Source organism: Brassica napus, unplaced genomic scaffold (genome assembly GCF_020379485.1).
Source record: "Brassica napus cultivar Da-Ae unplaced genomic scaffold, Da-Ae ScsIHWf_2441;HRSCAF=3152, whole genome shotgun sequence".
In the NCBI taxonomy this organism is placed as follows: domain Eukaryota; kingdom Viridiplantae; phylum Streptophyta; class Magnoliopsida; order Brassicales; family Brassicaceae; genus Brassica; species Brassica napus.
In genome coordinates this window covers 77,348-90,371 of record NW_026015777.1, presented here as the reverse complement: position 1 = coordinate 90,371, position 13,024 = coordinate 77,348, and the positions used below count along the sequence as shown (strand labels likewise).

General features: G+C 34.5%; 1 protein-coding gene across 1 annotated transcript; it reads right to left on the bottom strand.

Annotated features, from left to right (window-relative positions):
- Positions 1-1,978: 1,978 nt before the first annotated feature.
- Positions 1,979-2,867, bottom strand: LOC125601108 (protein SENESCENCE-ASSOCIATED GENE 21, mitochondrial-like). Its single transcript, XM_048773477.1, has 2 exons — positions 2,521-2,867; positions 1,979-2,427 (listed from the first exon to the last, which is right to left on the bottom strand). The coding sequence occupies exons 1-2, from the start codon at positions 2,592-2,594 to the stop codon at positions 2,220-2,222; spliced, it is 282 nt and encodes a 93-aa protein (XP_048629434.1). The 5' UTR covers positions 2,595-2,867; the 3' UTR covers positions 1,979-2,219.
- Positions 2,868-13,024: the final 10,157 nt, after the last annotated feature.

The window sequence follows — 13,024 nt, the reverse complement described above, 5'->3', positions numbered from 1 at the left end:
GTGAAATGAATAGTGTAGTATATATTCTTTAGGGTAGCTATTTGTGTAAAGATACCATACTATCTGAGACGAAATGCTATACTATTCCTTAAAATGTAATAACATGCCATGTTTTCAAATTCGATAGTTATTTTCACTGTCATTTTGTGTGATTGATTGTAATATGAAATTTATTTTTTTAATGTTGAACAAATTTGATTATTTGGAATATTCATTATTACCAATTCTAGTTTAAAAATCAAAATTCAATTATTTAGAAGAATGGTGGTGAAGTTGAGGTTTGCATTAGATTTTGAGATTTGGGTTTATAGTTTAGGGTTTTGGGTTTATATTTGAGTTGATTAGTGTTTACGGTTTAGTAATTTCATTCTCAAACTTGGTCATTTGGCAAATGTAAAAGGAGTGTACCAGTACTTCTATACTATTTATAGAGGTTCCATACTATGTCGTGTACATTGAGAAAATTGACAACATATTATATATATTTTGTTTGGGTTTATACTTTAGTTATTTGGGTTTAGATTTAGTAACTAGGGGTTTGTCTAGGGTTTTAGTATTTAAGTAAGTGAGTAGAGTTTAGAGTTTAGGGTTTATATTTGGGTTTACGGTTTAGTGATTAAGGTTTAGGGTTTAGTAATTTTCTTCTCAAACTAGAGTTTAGAGTTTATATGTCATGTCTTCAAATTTGATATTTCTCTTCTATGTCCTTTTCTCTGATTGCTCGTAATATAAAATTAGTTTCATTCAAATGTTTGACAATGTTAGGGTCATGTCTAGTTCAAGAACGTCTTTTTCATCAACAAGTACTTTTATTTCTTCTCTTACTATTTTACATATGATGCTCAACTAATATAAATAGAATAAACATTTGTATACTATTTTACACAATGTTCATACTATGTATGTATAGTACTTGAAAATATTAGGGGTTGGGTTTAAAGTTTGGGTTTAGGATTTAGTGGCTAGGTTTTAGGATTTGGGGTTTAGCATTTAGTGGCTAGATTTGGATTTGGGTTTAGGATTTAGTGGCTAGGGTTTAGAGTTTAGTAATTAGGGGTTGGGTTTAGAGTTTAGTATGATATTTTACATCTTTATATAGTATAGCTTAATATCACAAAATATTATATATATTTTTCAGATTTTAATTTCATTTTAAAATTATAAATATATAATATAGTTTACATTTGAGTTTGGGTTTAGTGATCCATTTAGGGTTTAATATTTAAAAGTTGGAGTTAGATTTAGGTTTATATTTATGTTTATGGTTTATATTTGAATTTAGGGTTTAATGATTAGGGTTTAAGGTTTAGTGTTTAGAGATTAGTTTCAGATTGAGATAAGTTTTAATATCTAGATTTAAGGGTTGATGTATAATTAATATTCTATATCATTTTTGGTGATATGAAGTAGAACTAATGAAATGTTTGTGGTTATTATGTATGTGATGTGGTTGTATTATCTTTCTTTTGTTGGTGACAGTTTGCATTAGTTATTGGCCACACTTGGATTTTGTCAACGTTATCTCTACGTCTTTAAGCCACCGACAACTTGTATGAATCAAAAGTAAAACCGATGAAAATGAAACACAATTGTTAGATAATACATTATGTCAAAATTAGTGTTTTCTGCACTTACTTTTTTTTTTCAAACTCGGTCATTTCACAAATTCACCCATGATTTATATATGTTAATCTCTCACGTGGTTCAGATAAGTTGGAAACACACACATATGTAATAATCGAGTCTACTACAATTGACAGTAATAAAGTGTTGATGCCAAACATATCCTTGCACCATCCAAGTTCGAGATCAAGTTATTTGTTGCACTACAATTTACAGTAATAGTGTTGATGCCATACATATCTTTGCACCATCCAAGCTCGAGATTAAGTTTTTTGTTGGGCTTACATTATAATTCTTCTTTCTTTAGAAAGAAGTGATGCATTTTTATGTTAAGTTAGATTAAGGAGTTGCAAAATTGATGATAAATAGATGATTTTTAGAAAACTATATTGGATACATCATACATCCAACGATCCATATGTTACCAACATAGAGAAACCAAAAGGCTTCTCTATACATTTATTACTGAATCGCACGTAGCAGATGAAAATAGGTTTCACTGCATCAGATCTTACCTTCTTCCTTTAATCTCCCCTCAAGACACTAAAATAAACATCAAATAATTAATCAAAAAGACCATCTTCTAAATTAATCAATCACTGCTTTTTGTTTAAGAGAGCTGCTCGTAGCTCCGCTGGGTCAATCTCGTTGGAACCGGTTTCCGGTCTGTAATAACCGGTTTTGGGATCAGGAATCCAGGAAATCTTCTTGTTCGATTCTTCCACTCCCTTCTTCATCACCGCCGGAACAACGGCTCTACCTTTTCCACTGCTCGGCTGCGCCGCCGTAGCCGCATAACCACGTCTGTTAAACAAGAATTACAAAACGACACAGTTTAGAAAACAAATTGTAAGAGAAAAACAGAGCACAAACAGAGAAAAATAGAGGCGAACTTACCGGAAGATTGCATTTGAGAGTTTTTGAGAGACGAAAGCAGATACGAACTTAACGTTAGAGAGAGAACGAGCCATTCTTGGAAGAGAGAGAGAGATAGAACAGACAAGATAAAGGTTGAAACTTTTTTGTTGGTTTGTGAGGTTTGTTCCTCTGTTTCGCAGCCGCAGAAAGAGAGGTTTATCCGAGGAATAGGAAAGTTTGATCTGCGGCAACGAGATGGAAGAAGCTTGGTTTCGTCTGTGTTATCTCTCTCAAACTAGATTTGATTTTGAAATGGCTTGAGGAGATGAGAAAAGAGGACGAGGAGAGGAAGGTTTATATAGAAGGAAGGACGAAGGGTGAGAGAAAAGAAGTAACTTCGAAATTGTCATTCACTCTCCAAAAACGACTACCTCAATTATGGCCGTTGACCCATTATTAACTTTGCTTTCTTTTTGGTTTATTAAGTCAAAATTAGCATTTTGAAGTTTGACAAAAAAAAAGCATAATAAACATCTTTAATTAGTTTTTAAACGTGTGATATATACTAATTAAAATAGTGTTAACTATCGGTTGGGATTTCATGAGATTTAGTTTAAAATTTCCACAGTTTGTCCAATTTAACCAAAGCTATAAATTCGAAAATAAAACAGTAATTTTACATTGAAAAATAGTCTTACTGACAAATTGTTTAACTGGTAAAACATGTAAATCAAAAAGCAGATAGAAAATTATGTTTAGCTTTTAGAAAAAAAAAGTTCAGATTTATTACTATCATAATTATATTACGAATATAATCCAATTATATTTTCTAATAATAAAAGAAAATCTTCTAGAAAATAATTAAAAACTATAACACGGAATCTAAATGATTGACCTAGTCGGTAAGTAGACATGTGTCAAGATGCCATCGGTGGAAGTTTCTACTTGTAAAAGATAGAGTACAGAATAACACAATACTATTACGATATTTACAAAATATCTCTATTTTGAGGGCGGTGATGTTCCTCGTTATTGGTTCTGGTGACGACCACTTGCATCGTGAAATGTTTATCTGCTTCGTAGTATCGCCCCCAGCTTCATATACAACCATCTTGTTTCGTAATTTCCTTGGTCATTGTCTGGTTTTGGCATCTTGTTTTCCGTATAACTTTATGTTGGCATTTTCGAGATATGTATTTCTATATACGTATTCCGATATGATAGGTAAATGTAATCTAATGATCATATTGGTTTGATATTAAAAAAACATCCATTCTTGCTGTTTTTTTTTGCTGATACATTCATACTTGCTGTTACAAGTGTTTGCAGTCCCTTTAGTCAAAAAGGTATCTGTAGATATTTATAATTGAAATTGTAACAATAATTGACATCATTATGTATCAGTTGTCTAGATTCTATGTTTTGAATTATTGACTAATACCCTTTGGATTTTATTTGATATCTTCTTTGTGCTATGATAATTTTTATTATTCACACTGTCTATGAAAATATATGTTCTTGCATAACACTTAGAAAATAATTAAACTTATTCGGGAAAAAGAAAGAAAATAGTTAAACTTATGTAATAAAACAATAACATTTCAATAATATTAAAGAAATACCTTGTTGTTTAGAAAAAAAAAATGAAAAAAATATTTATACATTTGGATTTAGGGTTTAGTTTTAGGGGATAGTAATCTCGGTAAGACATCGGGAACCTATATATCTATATGTATGCTAAGACACAAACAGATCAGAGTTTGGAGTTTAAGATGTAGGATAATTTAGTGTTTTACTGATTAATAAATATATTTTTTGTAGAGTTTTCTTTTTTATTGCAATATTTCTGACAAAAACTGAAAAAAAAAATCATTTTATGAGATTTGCCTTTCAACTATAGCTATTCTACTGAAATGTCATTTACATTTACAAGAAAAAAAGGATATATTAATTTTCTGTGATATTATTTATAAGATTTAAAATTTGTAAAAGTTTTCTAAGTTATTTTATAAACGTATAAATTACTTTATAATAAGTTATAAAGATGTTATAAAAAAGGATTAATCACAAAATATTATTTTTCACAAATTCATCATTTTCAAAAACTTTTTCCAAAAATCTCAAAAATAAAAACCAATTTACATCAGTTGTCAAACAATCAAAACAATATTATAAATATAAATATATGTTTAAATTTATGACAGATTTGTTGTCAAATACATTCAATAATAAAAGTTTAACTTGAAATATCTGATTTAAAAAGCGCGTTCAAATATTTTACATTTTTTAACATTCAAAACTTAGAGCCAAATATATCATTTCAAACAAAAAGTAAAAAAGTTTAATATATCTGAATATTTTCTGATTATAGAAATTTAAATCATTTTTGTAAGAAATGGCTAGATTATTGCAAACAAATACATTAAAATTTACATAACTGGAACTTTTTATATCAGTTTACGTTACAAAAATAAATATAAAGATGTTATAAAATCAGAATCAATGGCAAAGAGCCACAAACCAACTTACATCAGTTGCCAAATAACCAAAAAATATTATGAATAAAAATACATCTTTAATTTTATGACAAATTTGTTGTCAAACACATTCAATAATAAAATTTTAATTTGAAACATATGATTTAAAAAGAAGCGTTCAAATATTTTACGTTTATTGAACATTCAAAATTTAGAGCATATGGAAGGGTCGAGACTGGAAAGATGCAACATATGGATTGATTCTTTATCTTGGTATTCAAATAGATCGAAACCAATGGCTCATATCCACGTGGATGTCTAGTAATGTGACTTATTTTAATGCAACAGATGGCTAGAACCTGAAACGTGTTGGCGTTCAAAATCCTTTTCTTTACCACTTGACCACAAGGTCCCATACATATATATAGTATATTCCTTCTTAATAATTTTTGTGTGTTTATACTTTAGTTGTAATCGTGGATTTATTCGTCACATGAATTCATTTTTTTGGATTTTAATATAAAACAATTTATACGAAAAAAATTGATCTACAAACCTATTAAACTATATATATATATATAATATATATGTTTGTGTTATGGACGGAATGTTAAAAAATGAGGATTTAATTTTTAATGGACAAAAATCTTAATCGGCTACATATGATTGTTGATAAAAAAATCCAATTAAATATTACAAAATATCATACTTATACTTTTAAAAAGTAATCAAATAATCAAAATAAATAAAAATAGAAAATTTGTTTATTTAAAAAATATCTACCAAATGATTCACATTTAATTTTGAAAATATATATTATAGCATGCCAAAAACATAAAAATTATATTAAATTAAATTTTATAACTTTTTTCCCACGAATTCGCGATCAACCACCTAGTTTATAATTGAAATCGCAACAATAATTGAAATCATTATATATTAGTTGTCTAGATTCTATGTTTTGAATTACCGAATAAATGATACCCTTTGGATTTTATTTGATATCTTATTTGTGCTAAGGTAATTTTTAATATTCACAATGTCTATGAAAATATATGTTCTTGCATAACAGTTTAACTTGTGTAAAAAAACAATACCATTTCAATAGTATTAAATAAATACCTTTTTGTTCAGAAATAAAAATGAAAATAAATATATTTATACATTTGAGTCTGCCGAGAGAACTATCACCCATGCGTTGAACGCGAACTTTGGAGTGTCACGACTGAACCATATACCCTTTGCTCAAGACACTTTAGGCTTGATCATCGATCTTATCTCTTCCCAAGTATGTTTGGTAACAAATTTTGGCTTATAAACCTCTTGCTTCATGCGCAATAAGACCACGTCTTATTGCGCATCCCCTTATTGCGCATCCCCCTGAAGGCTACACTCTCGTCTCTCTATAGGAATGGAGGATGGCGAATCCATGCCCCCAGGTCCGGCACTCAGCTCCAACTACTCATGTACCTCACCACTATCTCTTTCACTGAAAATGAAGATTGCTATGAATGGGAGATAAATGGACGGGTCTCAACAACATTCAAGACAGGAGAAGTTTATTCTTACTTGAGAGGAGTAATAGCTGAGGTCAACTGGTCTACAACCGTTTGGTCACAATACGGTATCCCTCGACATAACTTCCTTCTATGGCTTGTAGTGCTGGATCGATGTCCAACTAGGGATAGACTCATCTCTTGGGGATTGACTGTCCCTCCTCTTTGCCTTCTCTGCAACTCCGCACCAGAATCACGAGACCATCTCTTCCATATCTGCAATTATAGCTTTGATTTGTGGTCATTGGCGGCAGGAAAGCTGTGTATCACTCCGCTCAGAACCTGGGATTCAACACTATACAAGATGTGCTCTCTTCCTCATCAGAAGGCCCAACGACCGCGAAGACTCCTCACCCTTCTAGTCTGGCAGTCAGTGATCTACTGGACTTGGAGCGAGAGAAACGCCAGGCTTCACACTATTTTTTCAAAACCATTGATGTGATCTTCTCTGTTATTATTGGAGTATGATTCCTAGTTATCTTAGGAATTATACGGAATAGATTTAGATAGACTCTAATATGATTTTCCTATTCTAGATAAGTTATTTTATGATTTCCTATTGTTGCTTTACTTAACTTGGTATATAAACCAAGCTTCTAATCAATAAAACATAACTTTCTTTGATCCCAAACTAGAATTTGTCATGGTATCAGAGCAAGAACAAATATAAACACATCAAAAATATTCTTAATCTCGTAATTGTCTTGCAAATCGCAGACCATTCACGAATATTTTCAAAAAACTTCTTTATTCAGAAACTTGAATAAGAAGCTCTTCCATTCATATTAAATCGTGTTTTTGCAAAATCGCAAAACACAAATCTTCCTTATTAACTCATCGTTTCAGAATTTGAAACAACGAGCAATCAAACCTTCGGCGTTCAACAAATGGCGATCACCGCAGGCGACATCAAATACAAAACAATCACTCCTTATGATCTTTCATCTAATGATAATCCAGGAGCTGTTATATCTCAACCACTCCTTAATGGATTGAATTACGATGAATGGGCCATCAACTTCCGTATGGCTCTTAGCTCACGGAAGAAGTTTGGTTTCCTTGACGGCAGTCTACCAAAACCGGCAGCCGATTCAACCTACTTAGAAGATTGGATAGCAAACAATCATCTGATTGTAGGGTGGATAAAACAAACGATTGAACCAAAAATTCGATCATCTATCTCTACCCGTGAAATCGCTAAAGATTTATGGGATATCATCAAAAAACGTTACTCTATCAAAAGTGGAGCACGTCTTCAGCAACTACGAAACTCTCTTGCAAATTGCAAACAGAATGGTACTTCGATAGATGAATACTTTGGTCGTCTAACGAAAATCTGGGATGGAATTGCAGATTGCATGAGTTCCAAACAATGTAGTTGTGGCAAGTGCGAATGTGATCTAAATTCGGCCAGAGACAAAGAAATAGAAACTCTACGGGTTCATGACTTTCTCTCAGGACTCGATGATGCTACACACGGCATCATACGATCACAGATATGCGCCATAACTCCTCTTCCAGACCTTGATAGTGTCTACCAGACGGTGTCACAGAACGAGATAATTCGTTCCAGCATCACAACGGATACACCAGTTATGGGCTTCTCATCTCAGGCTCGTTCATCACCTAAACCGAACACTACGAGACCAGGGAACAAAGATCCTTCCCGACAATGCACGGCGTGTGGTCGACAGGACATGAAGCCTCAGGGTGGTTTACTATTATCGGGTTTCCTGAATGGTGGGAAGACAGACCAAAGAACAGAGGTCCTAATCACAGTGCACAACATAAATCAACTCAACCAAAAGCAAATACAGCTACAGTCGCTAAAACAGGGACGTCAAAGGTTCAAGCGAACATAACCATCACCGATGCTGATCGATTGGGACTCACTGGTATTACTGACGAGCAATGGAGTATTGTTCACAAGTTAATCAATAAAGGAACAGCTCAAAACGAGCATCTAAAGGGTAAGAAAGATGAGTGTGTTTGGATCATGGATACCGGTGCAACACACCATATGACAGGTTGCATCGGTATAATGACAAACACTCGTGATATCACACCCATACCGGTTCTGTTGCCCGCAGGCTCAGAAGCAATGGCTTCTAAGCAAGGAACAGTTCAACTAACAAGCACATTACACATTCACAATGTGTATTATGTAGCTGGATTTCATATTAATCTCATCTCCTTCGGTCAACTTGTCACAGATAAATTTCTTGTTGGACAAGTAACTGATAAACTTATGATATTGCAGGACCGTACCTCGAGGATGCTGATTGGTGCGGGTGAAAGAGAGGGAGAGGGATTGTACCGTTTTCGAGGGATCGAAACCTTGACGTCACTGCAGACTACTGTAGAAGATTCAGTTTTATGGCATCGTCGTCTTGGCCATCCGTCTACTCGTATCACGGGAATAGTTTCTACTTCAGAAAATTTAAATCTTATCAAGAGTTGTGATATTTGTTTTCGAGCTAAACAAACTCGTCAAAGTTTTCCAGATAGCAATAATAATGCAAAAGAGATTTTTGATTTAATTCATTGTGATCTTTGGGGTATGTATCGAACAACAACATTCTGCGGTTCTCGTTACTTCCTCACCATCGTTGATGATTTTTCCCGAGCCATATGGTTATATCTTTTACCGGACAAGACCTTTGTGGCTCAACAGCTTAAAGATTTCATGGCTTTGATCGAAAGACAGTTTGGTAAGAAGATCAAAACATTGCGGAGCGATAACGGGACCGAGTTTACCTGTCTCACCAAATTCCTTAGAGAACAAGGAATTATCCATGAAACCTCGTGTGTACATACTCCGCAGCAGAATGGACGTGCTGAACGAAAACACAGGCATATACTTAATGTCGCACGAGCTTTGAGATTTCAGGCAAGCTTACCGATTGGTCTATGGGGAGAATGTGTTCTAACAGCGGCACACCTAATCAATCGAACACCATCATCACTTCTTAAAGATAAGACTCCGTTTGAGCTTCTTCATGGTCAACCTCCTACGATCTCTCACCTCCGTGTTCTTGGTTGTTTAGCCTATGCTCACAACAAGAATACCAAAGGCGATAAGTTCACACCACGTAGTCGACGATGTATTCTTATTGGTTATCCTTCGGGTACTAAGGGATGGAAGCTGTTTGATCTTGAACAAGAAACTGTTTTCATCTCTAGAGATGTCACTTTCCAGGAAGATGTATTTCCTTATGATGACAAAGCATCAACGACTCCAACGGAGACTACTTCTCCGCATATAATAACCGCATCAGATACTGACGAGGTGATCGTCTCACTACCTATTCAGGAAAATACCCCAACGGCTTTAGAAAATCAGACCGAAGAGGTCGACATTACAGAAACAGAGGATACAGAAACAGAGGATATAGGAACAGAGGTTATAGAAAACACAGAAACAGAGCTTCTTGGTCGTGGTCATAGGACACGCATTCCTTCAACTCGATATCACGATTTCGTGATCAACACGGTTACTACAATCCCTACTCTCACTCCCTCTCTGCCATCATCTACACCTCAGCTATCCTCAGGTTCGTTGTTTCCTCTATCTAACTATTTATCATATGATCGTATTACTCCTAAACATTGCAGCTATCTCATGGCACTGGCAAGCAATATTGAACCTAGAAGTTTCAAAGAAGCAATGAAACATAAGGTTTGGAGAGACTCTATGAAATCCGAAATGGATGCTCTTGAAAGACAACATACGTGGGATCTTCAGGAGTTACCACAAGATAAAAAGGCTCTAGGAACCAAATGGGTTCATACAATCAAACTTCGAGCGGATGGAACAATCGAAAGACACAAGTCTCGGCTGGTAGTCTTAGGCAACAATCAAAAAGAAGGCTTAGACTATACAGAAACGTTTTCCCCGGTGGCGAAGATGATAACAGTTCGTTTGTTTCTGGATCTTGCCGCAAAGAATAATCATGCGATCCATCAAATGGATGTTCACAATGCGTTTCTCCATGGCGATCTTCAGGAAGAAGTTTATATCAAGGTTCCTCTAGGTTTCTCAAATCCTAATGACACGCGTGTGTGTAGATTGCGAAAATCACTCTACGGTCTCAAATAAGCTCCGAGATGTTGGTTCGCAAAACTTGCAGATGCTCTAGTAAAGTATGGGTTTTCTCAGACCCACTCTGACCATTCCTTGTTCATCTATACGAAGGACAAAATTTCTCTCATGATTTTGGTGTATGTGGATGATCTTATTATCTCCGGCAATTCCAGTTCTGAAGTCGATTCATTTAAAGCATACCTATCCACGTGCTTCCATATGAAGGATCTAGGTATACTCAAATACTTTCTTGGCTTGAAGTAGCCCGGAGTCCCCAAGGTATCTATCTTTGCCAGCGGAAATATATACTAGAAATAATAACAGAGTGTGGTTTGCTCGGATGTAGACCAGCTGGGTCACCTATGGATCAAAATCATAAACTAGGGTCATCTCAAAGTGATTTTCTTACGGATCCAGAGCGTTATAGACGTCTTACTGGTCGCCTTATATATCTACTTGCGACCCGTCCTGATCTCGCTTACTCCGTACATATCTTATCACAATTTATGCAACAACCAAGAGAAGAACATTGGTCTGCTGCTTTGAAAACTGTTCGCTATCTAAAAGGGACTGTTGGACAAGGTATTCTACTCAGGGCCAATGCTACGTTTTCCATTACCGGCTGGTGTGATGCAGACTGGGGAGCATGCCCTACTTCTCATCGGTCTCTAACCGGCTGGATAATTCAGTTTGGGACTTCTCCCATTGCTTGGAAGACTACAAAACAAGATGCTGTTTCTTTATCATCAACAGAAGCAGAGTTCCGTGCGATGAAAGCAATAACACAGGAACTGATCTGGTTGAAGGAGCTTCTCCGAGAAATGGGTGTCTCGCATCAGGAGCCAATGACGGTCTGTTGTGATAATAAATCAGCCTTACACATAAGTGCCAATCCAGTACTACATAAGAAGACGAAGCATATGGGAATCATTTGTCAATTTGTTCGAGATGAGATAATCAAAGGAGTTATCAAAACAATTCATGTGTCAACATACGATCAGCTTGCAGACATCTTTACCAAAGCTTTGGGACGCAGGGAGTTTGATTCATTTCTTCTCAAGTTAGGCATTAATAATATTCATGCTCCAACTTGAGGGAGGGTATTGGAGTATGATTCCTAGTTATCTTAGGAATTATACGGAATAGATTTAGATAGACTCTAATATGATTTTCCTATTCTAGATAAGTTATTTTATGATTTCCTATTGTTGCTTTACTTAACTTGGTATATAAACCAAGCTTCTAATCAATAAAACATAACTTTCTTTGATCCCAAACTAGAATTTGTCAGTTATTGATCGCCAAATCAGAAACAGAGTCCAGAGCTTCAGAGAATCAAACCCTGCCCTATCGTCTGCGATGCTGCAAGGATGGATCTAACATGCAGACCACTTCTCTATCATCGACAACTCCCTCCCTCATGCTTCTCTCTCCCACGACTCTTCACCTATTCCGCCATCGTTAAACTACCTTGGGCTATGACTACTTGGGCTTCAGAATTGGGTTCTTATAACTATGTGTGTTCTCTAGTATTGAGCTACGCCCTGAACTTAAGCATTGTGCTTGTAAACTTTTATTTCCTTTTGCATTTTAATATAAAAAAGCCTCAGTTACAAAAAAAAATAAAATAAAAATAAGACCACGTCTTCTTCATTCTTATTATTGTCTTGACATACAAGATCAAGCTCATCTTTGATCCTGTTGTAAATCGTGGTTCGATGTCTCCGTCTTCGATGTACAGCTAAAGCTTGTTCAATCGTGGTTGGGTAGACTGTTAAAAAGAAGAAGCTAAAGTCAGGTTTATACAAAATTCGTTTATACACAATTCTAAGACTAAATTATAAAAAACAAAACAGTTTTGAACTATTTCATAAAAATGTCAAGTTTTTTTCAAGATGATTAATCTGTGTTAGTGAAAAATGAATTGTGATCAAATGGTTAGCTACTCGGTAGTATTTTATCCGTTGACGACAATTTGTAGGCACGTCCGTGGAAAGTAAGTGAGTAGTGGCGAACCTTAAGCACGAAAATACTATTTGTATCAATTTATTTTCATTTTAAATCCAGCAAAATTTTAGATATTAGAAAAAGAGATGTATTTTTCGTCTTTGTTTTTGACTAGTAATTTCACGTGTCATCATAGATTTCAACTTAATTTGTCTAAAAAAAATTAATATATATCTACGAAAAATTAACTCTTTTCACAAAATATATTTCATGATTTTATTATGTTCACTATAGATTAACAAATGGTAGGAAATTAGGAAAGAAATACTGGATATACTGAATTCATTTAAGAAAGTCAGGGGTTGATTCAGGAATCTAACCTAAAGTTTGGGGTCATTTCGAGCTTGTAAAGTTACTTGGGCAATCAAGTTACAAGAAAAAAAAGAGTTACTTGTTTACCAAAAAAAAAAAAAAGTTAC

Excerpts from the sequence above, each read along its gene's own strand:
- LOC125601108 (XM_048773477.1), bottom strand. The coding sequence starts at position 2,594 with ATGGCTCGTTCTCTCTCTAACGTTAAGTTCGTATCTGCTTTCGTCTCT. Across the intron at positions 2,428-2,520 it reads CTCTCAAATGCAATCTTCCG|ACGTGGTTATGCGGCTACGG; the intron begins GTAAGTTCGCCT and ends CTTGTTTAACAG.